Genomic DNA, 23,951 nt, shown 5'->3' on the forward strand with positions numbered 1-23,951 from the left:
TGTTTTTGTCCATATCTTCATTGATGCCTTAATTTTACACTCGGTACATGATATAGTAAAACTAATATGTACCTCTATTTTAATTTCCTTTCTGGAAGAATTCTGTAATGTTATCTGATTGGAGGTATCAGAGAAACCTAAGTTATCCACCCCAAGCTTTCACTTCTGTGGCTGCCATAATTTTAATTGGGTATTGAATTGCTGTTTCAATTTGGCCTTTGTCATTGTTGGTAGGTAGTATGAGAACAGACTGTGGAACCCACACAGAGGGGACCAGATGAGAGAATGATTGCTGAATTGATAAATCAATGGAAGTGTGTTCCTGGATCCTTCTGTCTGTCATTTGATTTCTCTCAAGACCAAAGAATAGCATGAAGACGAGCGCTGTATTTGTTAAAAACAGTCACCGATCCTTCAGGATTTCATCTGAGGCCACGCTCATTTGCATACTTTTAATGTGTAACTTTCACCCCCTCTGATCCTTAGTATTTAACATCTACACAACTCATTAATAGCTAACATTTTGTTTGTAAAATGAGCAACAATGCCTATTTCCCACATTACATTGTGACAAGTTGGCAAAATAATTTGATTTAAAATGTAACAAACTGGGGAACCCAAACTTTCAGAGTGTTTCAGCGATGAGGGATTCCCAACTCGCATCAAGAAACCACTGGCGTAGTTCAGGGTTCGATGCTTGGCCCTTTTGTTTTCACACACATCACAGACTTGTCGTTCAAGCACATGGACTTCCCTGCTAAGCAAGTGACAAACAGCTCTATTTACCATGCCAGTACAGCTCTCAGCTTGTCTAGTAGGCATCTTGGACTGGATAAAAGCTCCACTTCAACCAGAAACAGTAAATATGTTTGGAAATTACATATTAGTATGTACAATATAACTGAAAATCCTGTTTTCCATGATATGACACTGTGCAATCAATCAAGAAAGAGCCTGTACAGAACGTAAGATAATTTGATTTTATTCAGTTATTTAGAGGCATCACAGTTTGCCATAGTAAACAGTAAATCCTCCATTTTGAACATGGAGACAGCTTCTGATCGCTTCAGTAACATGTTTAACAACACTACAGACACAAGACAATTCACCACCCGTTTGGGTCACAGCATGTCAAACATGACATGTTTTCACCTTTCATTGAGTCGAGCAGTTTGGGCAGCTTGAGGTTTTCCGGTAGCGGCTACAACCATCATGTCAACAATACCCTGAGGATACAACGGAGCATCTTGAGCTCTTGTATAATACTCCATTCACCTCTCTCAAGTATCATTTGCCCCCTCCATTGCTTGCTTTTAGTATATATATCTCTACACTACACGCCTGGTAAGTAATTCCAGAATATGCAAAATCAAATTCAACTAATTTAAACAATTGCTGAATGTTCTAGTTACGCACTTGCCATATAACGTACCAAGTTTTTTGTGTCGTTTAATAAGTTATTAATATATTCTCATGACATTTTATCATCTATACTAAAAAATAAACAGCATAAGTACAATACCAGTGGATTGACATTTTTAAAAAATTATTTTTTGGTTAAACCACAAAGGAATGAAATAAGCACAGTCAAAATGATGCGGTCATATGGCTCAATGGACCATCCTGCATGTGAAGAATAATAATACTGCCCCTACACTGCAATTGATGCGACACAACAGCTACATCACACCCATTATAACTAGCGAAGCAGGAGCGATCTAGTTCACTAATTCTTAGTGTGGACAGGTATTATAACCTGAATCTTGTAGAAGAAAGTATAAAGTTGATTATGAAGTTGCAAACATTCTCTCATACAGTAATTACTGCCTTTTAAACAAAAGGTTCAAGAGAAAAAAATAAAACATCCTCTAACAACAGCTTTGGGAAACTCGTTTCTACAGTTGGTCTCTGTTCATCTAGTCTTAAAGTGCACTTGACTAGACTGCAAAGCTATAAATGACAACACTAGTACAATTTTTTTTTTTTTTTTTTTACTTTAGTGTTTCTAAAGGTGCGCATTTGTGCATTCATAAGCACTGACACAGAATATCTTTGTTGTAACTCCTATTTTCAGACTCATAGCCAACATTGTGAAATCAGTCACAGCACTGCCATGTTGGCTCCTCTTGTTCAAGTATCATCAGGCCTCCGAGATGATTGACAGGGCTCTACGAGGACGCAGGGGCGTCCATGGTGGACAGAATGCGGACCACCTCGGCACGCTGCGTGGGGGAAATGTGCTGGGTCATGTGAACAATTGAGTCCATGGCCACTTCAGGGTTAGCTTGAACCAGGCTAAGAAACATGAAGTTAACAAAAAATGTTAATTTAAAAATACATATATATATATATATATATATATATATATATATATATATATATATATATATATATATATATATATATATATATATATATATATATATATATATATATATATATACACACACACACACAGTTTCTCACAAAAGTGAGTACACCCCTCACATAATTTCAGCAACCATTTTAGTATCTTCAAGGGACATTACTATAGAAATGAACTTAGATTGCGTGCAGTCTGCTGCCTTAAATCACGCTAAATTACTGCCGTTCTCGACAATGTACCTTTGTAAAAGTGGGGATTTAGCACTTGCATGAAGAACAAATACAGACACAGATAGTGGATTTATATCAATTTAACACTCAAACTTTCTTCGATACAAAAACATACCTTGTGTGAGTTCTTGTATTTAATGTTGATAACGAGGAAGAATGCAACTGTACCCAAATATCCACATGACTGCAAACGTGCATTATTATACAACAGGTCAAAAAACAAAACGTACATTTTAAACACAGTACTGTCAGTATTTTCTCTATTTTGTAATGAAAAATATTTCTAACGAAAACCAGAGCAGAACTACAACACACGTCTGTTTCGCGAACAATTCTGCGGCTTTGAACGAATCGTGAGAGTCAATGATTCAATGATTCATTCACAGCCACTTGCTTCGTTACTGAATGAATGACTCGATGACTCACTCATAAAAACAGTGACTTGCTGCCACCTACTGGCAGTTTTAGTTTAATATTTAAAAGTATCACTTCGTTTTACCATCATTGCATATTTCTCTATAAAACATTTTTTATTTAAAACATTATTTATTTTATGATTTGATTATTTTAAGTTATTCATAAACGTAAACATATGCACTGGAAAATCAATTTAGGGGGCAAATATTGTCCCTTAATGGAAAAGGTGTGACTGCAGTCTAAGTGGAAGAGAGGGGGTACGCAGAAGGATGGGAATCCCTTCAGGGGGTACTCCACGCTTAAAAGTTTGAGAACCACTGATTTAGACCAGTGGTTCTCAAACCTGTCCTGGGGACCCCCCACCACTGCACATTTTGCATGTCTCCCTCATCTAACACACCCAATTCAACTCTTGCAGTCTCTACTAATTAGCTGATGACTTGAAACAGGTGTGTTAGATGAGGGTGACATGCAAAATGTGCAGTGGTGGGGGGTCCCCAGGATAGGTTTGAGAACCACTGATTTAGACAATAAATGGCTGTATGTTGAGTTATTTTCAGAGGACAGTAAATCTATACTGCTATACAAGCTGCACATTGTCTAATCTAAAGTATATCCAATTATCATTTCTATAGTATTGTCCCTTGAGAAAATAATAAAATATATATGTATGTATGTATATGTGTATATATGACTTAAAATGATTTAAAATAAGATATAAAACAAGCTTTAAAATTAAAGTATAGTTAGTTAGTATATTTCAAATTTTTATTCACCCCTTGAACAACCAGGATTCCCACAGTCATTTTTTTTTTTATAAATAAAAACACATTTTACTAGTTATGCCAAGCTCTAAAATATTTTGAGTAGAAATTGTGAGTAAAAAAAAAAAAAAAAAAAAAAAATCAAAATTCTTATCCTCCCAATAAACCATTAACAACTGGAAGTCATGTGAATTCATTGGTTAAAAAGAGTGGGAAATCTAAAGAACATTCAGCTTTTAAAACTTCTGGAATCTTGAAATTTACGCTTTTTAAGGCTGGTGTCTGGATGTTACCTGCGGATCTGTTTGAGGATGTGATCTCTGCGGATATATTTGATATTCTCATCGATCACAGATCTGGCTCCCTCTTCCTCTGCCAGCTGCCTCTCCAACCATTCCACAACATCCTCATTACTGTCCCACAGATATGCCTGAGAGAGACAAAAAATAATACAGAATAAAAATAATGAAACAAAAGAAGTTCAAAACACCTTGAGCTTGCCTGAAACATGCCAAACAAACTTTCTGACAATGTTTCTATTTGAAAACCAAATCACAATCCTAATCAACGGCTCTTCATTTAGGCTTAGACCGATAACATCAGGCTGATCTGAAACAAAGCCGGACTTGTGCTTGTGAAGATTTGTCGAGGCGTTAATGGGCTTCCGTGCTTCTAAAAACCGCAAGCACTTGTAGTCGGCAAGAACATTTAATGCCCCATATTAATCATTTTTAATCCGTTTGCTTTTAATTAAGAAACAGCGTGTTGCTCTGCTATCTGCGCGTGGCAGGGTGGAGATTAATTGTAGCTTAAGATAGCTCGCTCAGATTGGGCTAATGTATTAGTGGTCCAGACACCGTCTTCTGCAGATACTTTAACCTGCCCCGGGGGCTTGGCTCTGCTCCAGGACCTGGTGTGGCGACTCTTCCGAGGCATTGTGGAGAGCTCATCCATTCTGATCATTTCTAATAGTCATATATTCCCTAGTCCACACTCCACTTCAGTAAAAGAAAGACCTCCTATAGTTTTTTTTTTTTTTTTTTTTTAAACAATTGCTAGGAGACATTTCTCAATACTTTGGTGACTTTTTCAAAACTCTTCACACAGTTCTTCTTACAAATTTTCAGCTTGGCAGAGCAGTGAATTTCACACCCTAAATGCACTAAAGCTACTAAAACACTTTATACATGTCTCAAACTAACTCTTCGTCCTTAACACTGGCAAAGGTAACTGGACAAACACACTTTGTCACTCATAATAACGCTAACAACAGGTAACATTATACAATGGTTTCTTTTGTAAAAATCTCTTTACAAAACAAGAATAACAGCTCTCTACTGGGTAGAATTCTCTGCAGTATGTGTTACATGGACCATGTTTACATTACAGAACAGTTCAAAATTAAGTTGTCCCCTTTTGGATAGAAGGTAATGAAATAGAAATAAAACTGGTGTTTTTTTAGATTTGGAATATATTTTAAAATGGTATTACTGTAGAAATGTAGCAAATTTTAGTCTTGGTCAGTTTTTTATTATGATTAACAATTCTAACAGTTTTGAAAGAAAAAAAAATGTAGTCACTGGATGCAGTTTGTGGCAAGGCAATAGAAAAATCTATAGTTAAGTCCACAGACTGCTGATGTGCTCACTGTGAGAATAGTTTTGAAAGGGAGACCCACATATTGAGAAATGGGTCCTTACAACTGACTCGTTTGGTCAAATTTTAAGACAAAATCCAATTTAAAGACTTTTTTTTATTTTTTACTCACGTTCAAACAACTACGTAAGAGGATTAGAGCCAAGCAATAATAAAAAAATAAAACCATCTCGAGATTAAACTCGTTAAATTAAATCGTTAAAAAACAAGTCGTTAGATTATGAGAACAAATTCGTTAAATTATGACAAAAAAAGTCGTTACATTTCGAGAAAAAAAGTCGAGATAAAATGTTGAGAATAAAGTCATTAAATTACGAGAAAAAAGTCGTTAGATTATGAGAATAAATTTGTTAAATTACAAAAAAACTTCGTTAAATTTCGAGAAAAAGGTCGAGATAAAATGTTGAGAATAAACTCGTTAAATTACGAGAAAAAAACTCGTTAAATTTCGAGAAAAAAGTCGAGATAAAATGTTGAGAATAAACACATTAAATTACGAGAAAAAAGTCGAGATAAAATGTTGAGAATAAAGTCATTAAATTACAAGAAAAAAGTTGTTAGATTTTGAGAACAAATTCGTTAAATTATGAGAAAAAAAGTCCTTACATTTCGAGAAAAAAAGTAGATATAAAATGTTGAGAATAAAGTCATTAAATTTCGAGAAAAAAGTCGAGATAAAATGTTGAGAATAAAGTCATTAAATTACGAGAAAAAAGTTGTTAGATTATGAGAATAAATTTGTTAAATTACGAGAAAAACCTCGTTAAATTTCGAGAAAAAGGTTGAGATAAAATGTTGAGAATAAACTCATTAAATTATGGGAAAAAACTCGTTAAATTTCAAGAAAAAAGTTGAGATAAAATGTTGAGAATAAACTCGTTAAATTACGAGAAAAAAACTCGTTAAATTTCGAGAAAAAAGTCGAGGTAAAATGTTGAGAATAAAGTCATTAAATTACAAGAATAAATTCGTTAAATTATGAGAAAAAAAGTCGTTAAATTTCGAGAAAAAAAGTCGAGATAAAATGTTGAGAATAAACATTAAATTACGATAAAAAAGTCGTTAAATTTTGAGATCAAATTCGTAATGAATTCGTAATTTAACGACTTTTTTCTCGTAATTTAATGACTTTATTCTCAACATTTTATCTCGACTTTTTTCTGGTAATTTAACGAGTTTTTTTCTCGTAATTTAACGAGTTTATTCTCAACATTTTATTTAGACTTTTTTCTCGAAATTTAACAACTTTAATCTCGAGACGGTTTTATTTTTTATTATTGCTTGGCCCTAATCCTCTTCCATAAACAATAGTACCTGTCAAAAGTTTGGAAACATCACAATTTTTTTGTGTTTGAAAGAAGTCTGTTTTGCCCAAGTCTGCATTTATTTCATCTGTAAAAACAATACTACTGTGAAAAATTATTACAAATTAAGAGAACTTTTTCTATTTTGAATATATTTTAAAATATAATTTCTCCCTGTGATGACCAAGCTGAATTTTCAGCATCATTACTCATCAGTTCTCAGTGTCACATGATCCTTCTAATATGCTGATTTGGTGATCAATAAACATTTCTTATTATCACAAATATTGTAAACATTTGTGCTGCTTTATGTTTTTGAGCATTCTTTGATCAATAGAAAGTTACAGCATTTACTTGCAACTATTAAATATTTATTAATGCATTTATTAAATATAAATCTTTTGTAACATTATAAATGTCTTCACTGTCACTTTTGATTTATTACTGCAGTAAGCGATTTCTGAGAAACGCTGGGGGTGGAGCAATGAAGGGAGGGGTGTGTTTGTTTGGGTGTCAATTTCAAATATCAACAGTGTTTCTCAGAAATTGCTTACTCCACCTTTAATGCAATAGTTTTTTGTAACATACTTTCACAGCTCCCTCTGCCTCCACGAACCAGCGGCGGAGCATTGCCTGAACCTGCCCGTCCGTCAGCTCGCTGTTAGCACACTGGATCTTCCTCTTAACCGTGTCTTCCAGCAATAACCGCCGCAAGCGCCAGTAGAAGAACAGTCGAGATGTCTGCCACTCTAGGATGTCCTAAACACACAATAAAAACACTGTTTCAGAACAGGTCCAGATTCATTTAATTGATTTAGGTCTTATTTTATTTGAGCTTCTGATTCTTCAACTATGGAGAATTATGAATTCAAATCCAAAGGTTTCAACAGAAAATGACAAAAGCGAGAAAATGCAGAGCAGACTAGTATAGAAGTTGAGTACTGACAGTGATGACTCCTTTCTCCTGCATGCGGCCTGGTGTGTCATGAAGGTCGGCGAACTGCACAGCTACTTGATGATATATGGGCAGCAGAAACTCCTCTCTCTCTTTCAGTTTAGCCTCCAGCTCTTTACGCTCAGACAAATTCAACTCCGGGGTGCCTGAAACCACACACAGAATGGACAAATGCAAATTTATGTAGAATGTATAAAACAAATAAGTACCTTAAAAATGGGGACAAAGCAATATATCAGTCAGGCAAATTAATGAGCCGATATTTAGCTGTTTCAGAAGGCAACTGCCCAGATGAAACATTTCTGCTAACCACTTTTGAGGCAACTTTTTTTTTTGGATGTGAGGATATAAGTTCAAAATATCAATTTTATTAGGTTAAGTGCCATTAAAGGTGCAATATGTAATATTTTCTGTCCGCTAGAGGTCGCACGAGGCCTATTCAAAACAAAGGCGCAGCTTGATGACGGCAAGTTTGAGCGCAGAATCTTGGGACATGTGGTCTTCATCTCAACGGCCGGTGGAAAAGAATTGGGATAGGACTCAGGAAGAAATCATGTTCATGGATGTGATTATTAACGTTACTGTAGTGTGAAGCAGAGCAGGACCGAGTGTTGTGGGAGCTGATCGAGGCCGCTGGAGCGATTGCGCAACACACGACTCACGAGCAGCAGAGCTTTTATTATGACACAGTCGCTGGCGCTGCTTCCGCTATTCCGGTCATGAATGTGAGGTAACACAGCTCTGTTTATCATATTAGATACATTTAAGTGTGTTGAAAATGATGTTATAACGTTACTCTGTGCGTTTGCTCGGCGGCTGCTGTGAAACACTTGTTACACACTGCAGTAAGCTAGATCGATTTTAGAATATCATATTAAATGCTGGATGGCTTGTGTTGATAAAGGGCATGCAATTAATTTTGAAAATGCTGTATTACTTTTACTAAAAAATAAAGCTGCTTTATTATGCTATGTTAGCTACTTCACAAAATAGTGTTTTTCTTTAAGACATGGTGAAGCATGGTACTCACAAAAAAAGAAAAGAAAAAAAAGAAAAGAAAATTAGATTTAAACAATAAGACTAAACATGTTGAGCTATATAACAATAATTCGTTTTCTGTCCATAAATATATCAAAACAGTTGTTCCCTTGCCTATTAAAACATGTAAATATTAAAGCGTCTTTGGTGTTTCCATGGTTTCTACAAAATAAAACTGGAAACCAGGGCAGACCGAAGGTTAATGCGGGTATGACGCAATTGACAGGCGACTCCTCACACGTCCCGAAGCCTTGATTAAAATTGCAATTTACTAATAGTTGCAAACATTTGGGATATTTTAAGTACTCAAGTGAACAAATTATATAACACTACATATTGCACCTTTAAAATCACTTTTTATTTAACAATTATTTTTTTTGTGTTATTATTATTATTACTATTATTACATAAACAATTATAATGGATTTATTTTTGACTAGATTTAATTAGATTACCTAAAACAACTAAATTGCTATTTTTTTTTTTTTTGCCTATGTGGCATCAAGAAAAGTTATTTCAGAGGTGGAGTAGAGTTGTTATTGTTAACTAAAACTATTAGTAAAAAACTAAACTAAAATAAAATAAAAATAAAAATATTAGTTGAAAAATTTAAACTTAACAAAAGCTTTCAAATGTTGAAATACTAAAATTCCTAAAACTGAAATAAAAATGAAGCTTAAAAATATATTTAAAATGTATACAGGTACAATCAAAAACTAATAAAATTGACAAAGGCACACAACTAAATACTAAAACGTAAAATAAAAATAAAACTGAAAATATAAAAATAAAAGCCAATTCAAAATACAATCTATAATATTATATAAATAATATTAAAATAACGCTGGGAGTACATTTTGACAAAATTTTTAATTTAGAGTAATATGCACTGATGAATCGTAAAAAAAGAAACATATATTCAGAAAATAAAGAGAGTCTATTTTGATTTTCTGTTGGCTTGAGCGCATGGACACAATTCTGCTGTTTTGGCATCTAAGTGTTGACCCCTTGTTCTATACATGAGAATCAGCAAGAATAATCACAAAGCCGCCCAACCGAAGAACTCTCCAGGATCTCCCATCACCCTGTGGCTCTTTGAGAGAGAATGATCGCGTCAGAGGCAATCATTCAGCGTGGCTGCATGTGACACCGCAGGCTACTCTGGTGGCATGGTCCTCTTTAGTGACTGCTGAGGGGGTAATCGATCGAAAGAGGTACAGAACAGGAGCGGGGCCTGATTGATCTGAGACCCCTGTGATTGACACGTCTCCTCAGGGAGGAGAGAGAGGGTCGACGCAATCAGCAGATTGCAACGATACTGTGCTTTAATACAACACTCATACAAGCCCAATAAAACAAATAAAACTAAATTTCTGAGAAGAGAGAGCACTGAACAACTTACCCAGTCTTTCTGCAAGCCCCATGTACACAGGGTCCACTCGTCTCATGGTCTTCACCAGGTCTTTTTTACGGAACTTTATCTCCACCGTGCCTTCAGGTTCCAGCACACCACCACTGCAGAACACACACATGGATGAATCAGCTCAATCAGGCCATGACAATGTATCTGTTTGAAGTCCTGCTTCCGACAGATTGGCCAAACTGAAAAACGTATCGGCCGATTTTAAAAAATATATATATTGGCCGATATATTGGTGAACCACTAATCATCATTCAGAATGGCGGGCTAGTAAGGTCTATTTCACTTATTATTATTTTTTATTTATTCATTTTTTTTGTGTATTTGTTTTGTTTTTTAATGTTGTGCTTATTGTTATGTTTACATAAAATAAAAAAAAAAAAAGAAAGAATAAGAAAAAGAAAAAGAAAAAAAAAGCCTTTTATTTCCACATCCTAATTCTTACCGGCTGTCCTTGTCCGCATACATCTCCATATGGCGAGGGTTGATGGTGGGGTCTATGACGACCCATGATCCTCCCCGGAGCTCCGCCTGTGGTGGGATGTACACCAGCACTGGCTGTCTGTACTCTCTCAGCCCGTCCACTATATACGCTCCAAACTTTAGCACCTGGTCGTACATGTCTAAAGACAGGAGAGCATGAGGTGTTAGCAGAGACCATCTCAGATCACTAAAGCACATACCAGTTCTCCTCCCATATCACTGACCTTTCATCCCTCCAGAGAAGCCTCTCCAGTTGGCAAACACTATGAGTGGAAGCCCCTCTCTGTTGAAGTCTTTAATGGCCTGTGCAGTCTTAAAAGCAGAGTCAGGGAACCACACTTGCCCTGCTTGCTGGATGATCTATAGGAAACAGCACAAAACACTAGTCATCTTTCTGACAGAAATCATGTGACTGAGGCTATGTTGACACTGCCAATTTGTGTATCCAGTTGGAATCTGAACTAAACTGTCCACACTGTGTATCACAACTATGCAGATCTGATACATGTCCCTTGGCCCTCTTTCGTTTTCTGCAATATCTGCATTGGTTTCTATGGCAATGACATTGCATTGGTACACAGTAAAATCCCCAGAGTTAAATCAACTCTGCTCAGAGCACATATCGTCCCTCTCTAAATAGTGTTAAAGTAACACTGAAGCAGAGTTAAAGTTAATCAGATAACTAAGAAATTACTTAAGTGATGATTGAACATTAATGATGAACACCTGCTCTTAACAAGCAGAATCACTGAAGAAAAGAGAATTGCTTAATTATCTCATTAACTTTAACTCTGCTTCAGTGTTATTTTAACACTATTTAGTACTCTGTACTCTGAACAGAGTTGATTTTACTCTGGGGATTTTGCTGAGTAGGCATACACCAAAAACAACAACCGGAACATTGTCTACTTTACACCATGACAATGTGTAGTTGCCGCACTGAACTACTAAGTCTTCTAAGGAAGTTGGTACGCGTGGGCTTTATTCTGTGCTGTCGTCTCCACCGGTCTCAAAACATATCTATATTTAAAGGCCATTGTAATTTTCAGCTCGACCGGCACTTTGCATCAACACAAGCTTGTTTCTGCAGCTACTTTCAGCATGTTTTCTATAATAATGTCTTACATGTTTACGTTTTATGTGGCGTGAAATCTGATTAGAGCGGTCAGACTAAAACAGATTTCCTGAAATGCGATTTGAATATGATTTCAAACCACATATGAATGTAGCATTTAATGAGATTTTTTTGCCATTCACACTTGCTAAATCCGATGGGATTCCAATCGGATATGCACAAAAAACGTATTTGACTGACAGTCTGACCAAGCTTGAGAGTCTGGAAGTGGTCACCTTGGCTTCGGAGTCCAGATTAGCTGGGTCTGCTGGGATTGACAGCTCCACTGATCGGGTTTCCACTGCAACTACTCCAGTCGGAATCCCGCCCAACCTACAATTAACAAGAGGCTGTGAGGGACAGATAAAAACAAGCACTCACCAATAACAAAAATAAATATTTCATTTTTTCTGAAAATGTTTTTAAAAAGTGTCATCTTGCAGTGTTTATGATGCATATACAGCTGGATCTGGGTAAAGGATAAGAGAAATTAAATCACAATAGTCTTAAAACAAGTTTAGTTCAATTAAAGGTCTAAGTGATGTCACGCGTTTTTAGGCCAAAACATTTTTTGTCACATACAGCAAACATCTCCTCACTATCCGCTAGCTGCCTGTCCCCTGAACACAATGTAAAAAAACGCGGTCTCTTTAGTCGCCACAAGCTCCAAAAACGGCAACAAAAACAAACTGGTGCAGCCTGGACCACGAATCATAATAAACATGCTCCAGCCAATAACCGACAAGAATGATTTTAAATGCGCGTTCATGACTGTTTCAGGAAGCACGGATGGGAGGGGAGGAGGAGGCGGAGGGAGGGTCTAGCTAGCCTCTGTTTTGTTTGATAACACTTCGAACGTCAACAGGAAGTTACTCCGCTCAGGATCGCTTAGAGAACCTTTAATAAATAATAAATTAATAAATATTTATTTAAAATTTAATTTGTCTTACACACAAATGAAAATTTAAACAACTAAAATAAGGCTTTATTCAAAGTATTCAAGCATTTAAAGATTTTTGTTTTATCTGTACATGTAAATTAGAAATGAAGAAAAGATATATGTTTTACTTTTTTTTTTTTGAAATTGACTATAATTTGACATTACATTTCTTCATTTATTTGTAATTACTTCAAATAACATTAAAACTATCAACAATGTATACAATACTGTATAACATTTACATTTAAAATATTGAAATACTTTAAAATAACATTGTAAAAAAACAATAGAGCAAAGGTTATTTTATATATATAAAATCAGGTTTTCTTTCACACAGACAAATACTATAAAAGTAAAAAACAACAACATGTTTGATGTCAATCTGTATTGTGGCAGACAACTAAAGATGAATGGAGTAGAAAACCAATGTAAAACTAATGTTCCCCACAGGAGCTTTCAAAGTGCATTTATCAGAGCAGGACCTTTCAAACTGACAAATGCTGCCCTTTAAGCATTGGGGTCAGAGGTCAACACAAGTTCACTGAGGAATGGAAAGGCTCAGATTGTATGGTTAATCATTAGAAAAATCAGTATTTGCAAATGTATTTCATTGCATGTGGCATTTATTTTTAAGAAAAGTGTGCTTATGATAGTTCTGAGAGCTCTACAGCAGCATCATTTGTTTGCTTCAGATAACAAAATATCAAACCAAGAAGCAATTTTACAAATTTAAGAACTGCATAAGAGTTCAAATACTTTTGGGGCCGTTGTATTGATTATTTGTGCTTACCTAGCCCGTCCAACGATTACACTCTGTGCCCACGGCTGCATGATCTCCAGAAAAGAGCCATGGTCGAAGAACCCGCTCACCCACGCACCCTTAGTGTCTGTATGGAGGAAAAGAGACAGTCAGAGCTGCATTAGCGCCCCATCTTCATCAGAGATATGTTGAGTTTAACTGAGGGGAAGCTGCTGCAGGAAGAGGTTACCATTCAATTACACTGAGACCCGTCTCAGCACTGAGACAAAGATTCTTCTCCCTGCCACCCGCTCTCGATATCTCCCCACCTCACTGTGGTAATTACAGTGATGTGTAATCTGTCTCGCCAATAAAAAACACTCCATATATCCCAGAGTGTCTTATCTCTGAGAGGAGAGACCTAGTGCTGTGCCTCAAACATAAAACCTCAGACCACAGTCATCCATTACTGGATACTTCCCCAAACTAACAACACATCCCTCAACAGAATTAATACACAAAACTCAAGATATCGTAACAGGAAGCATCAAAAAATCCTATGTCATTGGCACAGAAACTGAATGACTTTTCTATGATATAATTTGCTGTTTATTCTGCATATTGGTTGAATCACCTGACTTTCAAAGTAGTTCATCCACATCATTTATGTTGGTAATGTATAACTACACTTGTGGTAACTGGCATCATGGCACAGATGTTGTCAATATAGCTGAACTTGAATTGAACTATGGCTCTAGCATCCAACTCACTCAGACTGGGACGTCCCGCTAGCATCCAGCGTGGGTCATAAGGTGCCTTGGTAGGAACAAACTCCACTAGCCGATCGATGGGATCTTTAGCAGTGAGCATTGGCACATGACTGGACGTATTCTGAAGGAGAACAGCACTGTTAGACTCAAAATTACATTCTCTTGTTTACATGTCACGATGTGTTCTACATACCTTCGGCATGTAGGACAGCCAGTGAAGTAATGTAAACACTCCCTCAAAATCATCACACACAGTGGTGTGTGTGACTCCATTATTGTGCATGATCTGTACTCCACCTAGCTGGTTATTTGAGGTATACACCTCACGACCCAGAACCTGTAGAGAAAGAGCAAATAGGTGAATGAGTTAAAGGTGTCCTAGAATCAAAAATTGAATTTATCTTGGCATAGTTGAATAACAAGAGTTCAGTACATGGAAATGGCATACAGTGAGTCTCAAACACCATTGTTTCCTCCTCCTTATGTAAATCTCATTTGTTTAAAAGACCTCTGAAGAACAGGCGAATCTCAACATAACACCGAGTGTTACGTAACAGTCGGGATCATTAATATGTATGACCCCAATATTTGCATATGCCAGCCCATGTTCAAGGCATTAGACAAGGGCAGGCAGTATTAACGTCTGGATCTGTGCACAGCTGAATCATCAGACTAGGTAAGCAAGCAAGAACAATAGCGAAAAATGGCAGATGGAGTGATAATAACTGACATGATCCATGATTACATGATATTTTTAGTGATATTTGTAAATTGTCTTTCTAAATGTTTCGTTAGCATGTTGCTAATGTACTGTTAAATGTGGTTAAAGTTACCATCGTTTCTTACTGTATTCACGGAGACAAGAGCCGTCGCTATTTTCATTTTTCAACACTTGCAGTCTGTATAATGCATAAACAACTTCATTCTTTATAAATCTCTCCAACAGTGTGTAATGTTAGCTTTAGCCACGGAGCACAGCCTCAAACTCATTCAGAATCAAATGTAAACATCCAAATAAATACTATATTCACATGATCCGACGCATGCATGCAGTATGCATGACGAACATCTTGTAAAGATCCATTTGAGGGTTATATTAGCTGTGTGAACTTTGTAAATGCACTGTATTATAGTCCAGAGCTCGGGGGGCAGGGAGCACGCGATTTAAAGGGGCCGCAGCCTGAATCGGTGCATAGTTAATGATGCCCCAAAATAGGCAGTTAAAAAAATTAATTAAAAAAAAATCTATGGGGTATTTTGAGCTGAAACTTCACAGACACATTCAGGGGACACCTTAGACTTATATTACATCTTGTAAAAACTGGTTCTAGAGCACCTTTAATGGTTGGCTGCCATGCAAATTACAGGAGTCAGGCTACCCAAGTTTAGCAGTCCACTTGGAAAAGTCATCAAATGACTTCTTCTGAAGAGAAACTAGCTGCTGGATTGTGAAAAGCAGGGGTTCTCACTATCCAAATGTTACCCTGCGATTAATGACTCATTCATGGAAACGATTCATGCCGAATGAGAGGTACGTGAGCAGTTTCAGTTTCACTTTAAATAGGCCTAAGTTTGTAATAGACTTGGCATTTAAAATTAATGTTTGTAATGAATTGAAATATAATTTATTTTTTATTACATACATATATTGTTCTTTTTTTCTCTGTGCTGATTAGGCCTACCATTAAATGTATAGAATGTAGTGTGAGGGGAAATCAAATACATGTTTACAGTTTTAGAGTTTGTTAATGTTTTGTTTTATTAACCAGTATTTTGACGTTATTATTATGTTACGGTATATTATTTCTGTATCTAATAATAAAATGCGACTTATACAGCAATGCAGCTTAACTGTGTTTTTTTCTTTCAACAATGCAAGTTTGACCTTGTTTCGACTTACAGGTGCGTCTTATTTTTATTTTTATTTATTTTTTGAAAAAATACTGCAAATAGGCCTAATAAAATCGAGCTGTAGCCTATTTACAATGGTACATTTACAATGGGGACCGTTTGCACAAATGAAACAAGCATATTATTGTTCAATACTCTCGCCCACATTAACTTTGGGTTAACTGTTATAATTATGAGGGGGTCCTTCTACCCTATAAAGGCACCAATGTATTCACGGCAAAGTTCTTTTTCGGTTTTGATTTGGGGTAAAACGAAGTTCGAAATACTAGAGCAGCCATATACTGTTATCGAACATCTGACACCGCCCACACTGCCAAGAGCGCCGTTTAGATGAATATGTAAATATATGTTGTGCGCTTTCCTCTAAATAACAAAATAAGCACACAACAAAACTGTGAAAACAGCTAGCATTTTTTTTTTAAATAAAGCATAAGAAAAGCATCTGATCATTGCAATGTGGATATGTTTGCACGAGCTCTGCAATTCGGCACTCTTGTAAATTCACATCACGTTTATATAAGTCCACGTGAAAGAAGGTGGAGCCTCCGTGCACACCTACCTATTAAGTAATCTTTTCTGGAAAGTTCACTTTGGCAAGCAGTTTCAAACTCCCAAATCAAACTCCAAATGAAGTTCGTTTTTTTGTTCTAAATGACGTCACATCAGTTTGTTCTTTGATTTCGCTTGAAGTATATTGGGGCCTTAAGGGGTTCCTGACTCCAAAAAGTTTGAAAACCCCTTGTGTAAAGTAAAGGTGCGGTCACATTAGCAAAACGTAGGTGAAATTTGTGGGCAAAAAAGTAGCAATAGTGGTTAATAGTGTAGCGATATATGAAACACAGCTAAACAAAAGTCACTTTCAAACCAGATACTCGATAGTTTTCAGGCTGTTAGTGCAAAGATATCGCCAAGATATCCTCAAGAACCTCATATTATGCTTTAGTTGCAGAGTTTTGTCTGTGAAAGTCAGTACATGAGTTAAGGCCCCAATATACTATTGACAAAGTTCTTCTACATTTATTTACTCAGGGATAAAGAGAAATTCGAAGTAGCTGTGCATGTTTGTCCTGTTTGTGGACATTTCACCACCAGCAATGTTGCAGGGAATCTGGAATGAGTGAATAGATGAACCTGAAACGATTTCGGTCAAAGAAAATCCTAGAGCACACAATCATCATGAGCCTATTAAACACATATTACAGTCATCATGGACCAATGGCAGTTTGAAGATGATTAACAGTCGGCGTAAACTTTTCCAGAAAGTCTGCACTGATGAGCTGTTTCAAACCACTGAAAAGTACACCTTTGTTTTGGTTAGATTTTGTTTAAAATTACATTACAACCATGCTTTATTCATTTTGTTTGAGTCAGTGTTGTCTGTAGAACTCATAGAGACTGATATGCCATTATGTGAATTATCAATCACTTTGGTTGCACACCAGTCTAATATTGTGGAAATATCGATTTCATTTTAACCTCTGCCCTTAAATATCACATTAAAAAAATATGAATTGTGGAACTGTCTCTATGGATTTAAGAGTCAAACTATCTCTACCCCAGTGTCAAATTGCCCTCAAGTCAAGCATTGCAATGATGCTCAATTCTAAGTCCAAATAACTTCAACTTTGACCCTTTCTGGCCTTTCAAACAATTCCTGACATGGTATAATGGATGGTGACACCTTGAAAATAGACTGTTGTGAGACTGTTTGGGTGATTCTTGACCAGAATAAACTACAATACTTTATGTTGATAATCAAAAAAGTGATGTCACCAATTCTTCTTACATGAGGAAGTAACATCATAGAACTAGGAAGCAAGACGTGTGTATCGTGTGTTATGGCAGTGTCAGTACTAGCGGAGGTCTTGGGGCTGCGGATCAATACCATCACACAGGCAGTCAGTCCAGTGCTGCAGGCTGAGGAGAGACTGCTTTCCACTCAATGCTGTCAGTGACTTAGGAAGAATGACGGTGTCACTGAATGGTCAGCGGAGTAGAGTAAGGGGTTATTTATGCCTCTAGGACTGCATCAATACTCAGATTTCTTCTTCCTTTCACCATTCACACAATGCTTTCTGTAGCGGTAATGCAATTTTTTGTGGTGTCATATGTAGTGTAAACACTGTGAAGCATTTCTATTCGTTTTGAGCTCTTTGACAACTTCTGGTTCAACAAATGGCATAAGTTTGACTACCTGTTGGGCTGAGCAATGGCATGTGGCAGGGGTGTCCAATCCTGCTCCTGGGGGGGCCACTGCCCTGCTGAGTTTAGCTCCAATTCAACACTCCAGAACCAGCTAATCAATATATTCAGGATTACTAGAAACTTCCAGGTAAGCGTGTTGGGGCAAGTTGGAGCTAAACTCTGCAGGATGTTGACACTCCAAGTGCAAGATTGGACATCCCTAGAATATAGGGAAAAAGTGTCGGAAAACTTTTTCCAAAAAGGTCATTATTTGCAATTGTGTGTTAGGTGCCGCTAGTGGTGCAGAAACTCACTACTCGGCTTGCCTCGCAAGAAAACTGAACACAATACTTCAAAGGTAAATTATTTGATTTTCAATAAAGCAAATTCCCAACCGGATATTTTCTGACCCCTTCCAAAGCCAATGTCAACATAACACTCAAATTCACATTTTGTGCCTATAATCCATACCAGATTCCTGATCTTGAAGTCTTGGTCTTGGGACCTCTTAAGACCACATAGATGGTCTTGGGTCACGCTCTGGATCTCATCACTCTTGGGTGGCTTTCACACTGGCCACGTTTGCTGGGGTCTGAATCCCAAAGCAATTGTTCCCAGTGCCCCTCGCAGTGTTGGTCTGGTTTCAGACTCACTTGATTCTATCGATCTCCCAGTGCATTACCGTTTATCTTGATCACAAACATGCACTGCAAGCATGATATTTTTATTTAAATTAATATTTTTATTTAAAATATTCGGTAACCTCAGTGCACTCCCCAGTCTGTTGGGCTGAACAATGGCATGTGGCAGGGGTTTCACAAGTTTTGAACTCAACTGCCTGTGTGAAAGACCCCTTGGTCTGCATCAATATCTCCACTTACGGTTTACAGTGTGTTTCTAACATACTGTACCACAAGTGATAATTACCTCGACCATTGCTGTCACTGTCATAATTTCTGAAAATTTACAAGAACTTCATGAATCTGAAAGGCTACATAGCCATTAAAATGGACAGCCTGGTCCTTGGAACAAATTCTTCAACTTTACTTCTTTGTTAGGGTCAGTCTTGGTTTGGATCTTGATTCAATGAGGTATATTTATGTCTAGATCCAGATCTTTTTGTCTGGGTCTTGACTTTAACTCCAGATAGCATTTATGTGTTTTATGTTGTATTATGCTTCCCTTTTGTTTCATTGGTTTCACAGTGATAGAATCACTGAGGTTGGACCATCCACACAAAAACAACTCTGAGACTGAAGTCTTCATAACAATCAGAATCATTTACAGACCTGACATACCCAAGACCTGTGATGCTCATTGACAGTATTTGTAAACGAGCAGATCATGGTTCTGATCTAATTAACACAGTAATAGGATTGTAAAGGACATTCTCAGATGGGGATAGATGGGGTGTTCCTGCGGTTCCAGAGAGTACAACCGGACACTGGATTTGATAAGTCAAGGCATTTCTGTCCAAACTAGTGGAAGGATACAGACATTCACAAACTGCTAATGGAAATTATTCTGAATAAAAGTGGTTTCTTAGTTCCAAACCCTAATCTGGACGGCTGCAGAGAGTGATGGAGAAAGGCAGAGCGAGACGGGGATATCCGCAGCAGTAGAAGTGCTCAATTCTGTTCTCAGAGGAATGATATGGGTGTGCCTCCCCAGTCTCAGCCCCAGGCATCAGCCTATTTCTATGCAAATAACAACTTCACGCTTCTCTTTCTATTATTCCTGCAGGAGCTGCAGCATCATGACGGGAGGCAGAGAGAGAGAGACATGCGGGGGGATGGCAATCACTGAGGGGTGAATTATACACCTAGAGAAACGCACATATACACGTTTGTTTTTCTATCATGGCAGGTGGCTTTCTATTGTCTTCATACTGAGATATCAGTTTTTATACTGTCCCTCAGTTCTTGATTTAATTTCTGTTCCCAATAAATCACGTGATGCTTTTGCTTCCTTTTTTAAAATTGAAATGACCAGTACACACTTTGTACATATAAATTTTCTCCTTTTGTGTTTTATGGAACAAAGTTGTGGGTTTTGAATGACATGAGGGGTGAATAAAAGATGAAAGAATTTTCATTTTTGGGTGAACTGTTTCTTTAACAAACGCTTGAATGCACAGCCAACCACAACCAATCCCTGTCACCAGTAAAATAAGAAACTGGCTGATTCATAAAAGTCATATTGTAATGCAGTCGTGGTAATTGCACGAATTAGGGATTCATTTATTTGGGTCATAGTTGAGCGCACACAAGGCTTTTAGAGTTTACGCTAACCTGTCACAATTCCTGCCTTGGCCCAATCAAATTACTTCACACAATTAAAAGAGAGGCCAATTAATGTGCCCTTACCAGCAGAGTGAATAGATAATTTATGCGCAAATGCCATCTTTCATAGCAGCAACTAAACAGAGAAGACCTTTGAGAATATACAAAGTAGACTAGGCAAAAAAAACTGCTTTGAGGAGGCACAAGTTGGCATGTGGTGGATGGATTCTATTTCTAAACCAGAAAACAAGTGCAGCTGCTGACCTTATTAAGAGCTCCAGCTCCAGTCAGGATGATGTGAGAGTTCTCCACCTGTATGGTTCTTTGGCCCAGTCTCACCAGGTACGCTCCGATCCCAATGGCCCTGCATGTCACCTGAGGACCACCGAAGACACAGAGGCTCAGAAACACTATATCATATACAGTACCGTTCAAAGGTTTGGGGTTGGTAAGTTTTTGAAATAAGTCTCTTATGCTCATCAAGCCTGCAGTTATTTGATCAAAAAACAATTATTTAAATATTATTTAAAAATATCTATTTTTATTTTAACATATGCCAGTGAGGGCAAAACTAAATTTTCACCAGCCATTACTCCAGTCTTTAGTGTTACATGATCTTTCAGAAATGTTGAAAACAGCTGTGCTGCTTAATATTTTTGTGGAAACAGTGTTACATATTGTGGCGAGCAGGGCGGGTGAGAGCCGTGAGGGAACGGCGCGAGGCCGGTGACGCGAGAGTTAACGAGCTCCACCTGTGAGGCGCACCGGTCTTTAGTCTCTAACGGAGGAGCTCCGGGAGCATAAAAGGAGGAGCGATGACAGTGAAGGACGAGAGAGGACCAGGCCTGGATATTATTTTATGTTTTATTATGTTTGTGTGGACGTCTGCCGGCATTACTTTCGTTTTGTATATGTTTATTTTGGAATTAAAGTTGTGTTGAACGTTCGCCGGTTCCCGCCTTCTTCTTCCTTATCTATGAACTTTGTTACACATATTTTTCAAGATACTTAGATAAATAGAGAGTTCAAAAGAAATCTTTTGTAACATTGTAAATGTCTTTACTGTAACTTTTGATCAATTTAATTCAACCTTGCAGGATAAAATTATTTCAATTTATTTTAAAAAAAATCTTACTGACCCCAAACTTTTGAACAGTATTGCTTTACTAAACATATTGCTTATAAGCTTTTATGAAAATTCAAAAGGTTGAACTTTTCCCAAATGTTTTGCCAAATATTTGCCATGGTTTGTAACAAGTGTGTGTGTTCTGTCAGCATACCAGGTTCATGGTGATAATATCCTCATACGCCAGCGATGATTCACCTGCGATCATGCCAGAACCTCTCAAGTTCTCCACACCCAAACCCTCCTCTTTACCAATGATATCAGTGATCTTATACCTGCAAAGACACACAGATTCCATTAGAGGAGATAGATATAATCATAATCAATGACAGAAAAAAAAAATCTCTTAAAAATTAATGTTCTATGTGCAAATGTAAACATCCTGTTACTTTCAGAACTCAAAACTTCCTCCCAGTCCAACCATTTATTGAAACTAAACTGCAAAAACAGCATGTTCTTATATCAGATATAAAAGCATTAAAAATTCCTATCCTGTGTTCAGCAGCTGAGCTTGCCAGTAATGATGAAATAATGGTGAAGAAGTAAGACAGAAACTTATTTCTAAACAATGGAAAGAATATTTTTACAATTTATCTATAACTACTATACAATCCTTCCAAAGGATGAGACACAGGGTGTAAACTGGTAATGTGAAACCATTTTTTGGTGCAAAACACCTTTTTGTGCAGAAGAAATTACAATTTATTATTATTTATTTATTTATTTTTCAAAAATAGAAACCTAAAATGCTAAAAATAAATAAATAAATAAATAAATAAATAAATGTCACCCCCTTACAGCGTCCTAATTTTGAAGCTAAAGATCTGTGTATGGGACAATAAGTAACTCACCTGGATTCTCCCTCGTCTTCCACATGTTCACAGTGGACTGAGTTCAGAGCAGACACCTTCTTATAGTCCTGAGGTGTGAGGTACAGGTACTTAAAGCCCTATAAATCAACAGAACAACACACCAGTGATTATGACACACATCCAGAAGAAGATAATCACTACATTAATGATTACTGATCCCTTCCCCTGGAGCCACTCCAAACCTTGTATGGGTCCGCCGGATCCTGCCAGGCCACATGGAACATGTGTCTGATCTCCTCTGCCAGGCCGATCCGGGCTCCGCTGTTGGCAGCAATATATATTCGCGGAATGCCGCTTTCCCGTGCCATTTCTGAAGCCTGCAGAAACAGAACATCCTCCTGCGGCCCAAAGGAGCCAATCTTATGTGTGATGTCATTGCTGATCACGATAATCTCACGGCCGGCTGGGTACTCGGGGGTTCGGAGAGTCATCCGCCATGCTACCATGCCAATCTAGTGAACCACGGACAATTGAAGAATCATTAGTGTTAAGAATTTTTTTTTTTTTATCCACAATAAAGGTGTGATAAAATAAATAATTTTAAATAAATGCTTGTAGAGCCTCACAAACCAATATTTAAGAAGCAAAGGGGCCCCCTACAGTGTGCAAAGTGTATAGCATGTGATGGTTTGTTGAAAATGAGCAAAGCCAACCTAAGCTAGCAGTGTCATTAACATGGTGCAATCTAACCTCATTTCCTCCAGGTAGGCGGTTCATCTGCACCAGCTGACCCTGAGAATCCAGAACCAGCTCAGTGAAAGTGAGCAGTTCTGATGGAAGAGGACACTTGGGTAAGCTGGCGTGTGCATCCATGGACTGCCATAACTTCCTTAGAGACTAGAGAAAAATGGATGGCATAAACTAATCACTAAGAAATATTTATAGTAAGACATTATGAAATTGCAAGAAATATTTATATTTATATATTTCCAGCACTCGTTTTAAAATAATATTAAATAATTAAACTTCAAATTAATAATACTTAATACTAAAAAAAAATTACAGGTGCAAATGTAATTTGCAAATTTTGGAATTTATTCATAAACAATTCATAATCATTATTAACTTTGTTTATTCAAATATACACTACCATTCAAAAGTTTGGTGTAAGTAAGATTTTCTCTTTTGCTGCATTTATCATTCAATTATTTTTTTTTTTACATTAAATTTTAATACAGTTTAAAATGTAATTTATTCGTGTGATATTGTGTGAATTTTCAGCAGCCATTACTCCAGCCTTCATTGTCACATGATCTTACCGAAACCATTCTAATATGCTGATTTTATGCTTAAGAAACATTTCTTATTTTTATCAATGTTGAAAACAGTTGTGCTGTTTAATATTTTTGTGCAAACATAATTGTTTCAGGATTCTTAGATA

At 37.0% G+C, this 23,951-nt stretch overlaps 1 protein-coding gene across 15 annotated transcripts in view; it reads right to left on the reverse strand.

Moving 5' to 3' along the window:
* Positions 1–966: 966 nt before the first annotated feature.
* Positions 967–23,951, reverse strand: part of acaca (acetyl-CoA carboxylase alpha) — an 87,366-nt gene continuing 64,381 nt past the window's right edge. For all 15 annotated transcript variants that reach the window (XM_048189967.1, XM_048189968.1, XM_048189970.1 and 12 more), the window contains 16 exons: positions 23,261–23,407; positions 22,753–23,022; positions 22,550–22,647; positions 21,853–21,973; positions 20,837–20,947; positions 14,389–14,532; positions 14,196–14,316; positions 13,477–13,573; positions 11,983–12,079; positions 10,857–10,992; positions 10,595–10,772; positions 10,132–10,244; positions 7,683–7,837; positions 7,325–7,495; positions 4,070–4,206; positions 967–2,295 (listed from right to left, as the gene is read on the reverse strand). In XM_048189967.1, coding sequence (XP_048045924.1) covers positions 2,169–2,295; positions 4,070–4,206; positions 7,325–7,495; positions 7,683–7,837; positions 10,132–10,244; positions 10,595–10,772; positions 10,857–10,992; positions 11,983–12,079; positions 13,477–13,573; positions 14,196–14,316; positions 14,389–14,532; positions 20,837–20,947; positions 21,853–21,973; positions 22,550–22,647; positions 22,753–23,022; positions 23,261–23,407 — 2,223 coding nt within the window. In that variant the 3' untranslated portion in view covers positions 967–2,168. The remainder of the gene's footprint in view (positions 2,296–4,069; positions 4,207–7,324; positions 7,496–7,682; positions 7,838–10,131; positions 10,245–10,594; positions 10,773–10,856; positions 10,993–11,982; positions 12,080–13,476; positions 13,574–14,195; positions 14,317–14,388; positions 14,533–20,836; positions 20,948–21,852; positions 21,974–22,549; positions 22,648–22,752; positions 23,023–23,260; positions 23,408–23,951) is intronic.

The sequence above is a fragment of the Megalobrama amblycephala genome, linkage group LG4, assembly GCF_018812025.1.
Source record: "Megalobrama amblycephala isolate DHTTF-2021 linkage group LG4, ASM1881202v1, whole genome shotgun sequence".
In the NCBI taxonomy this organism is placed as follows: domain Eukaryota; kingdom Metazoa; phylum Chordata; class Actinopteri; order Cypriniformes; family Xenocyprididae; genus Megalobrama; species Megalobrama amblycephala.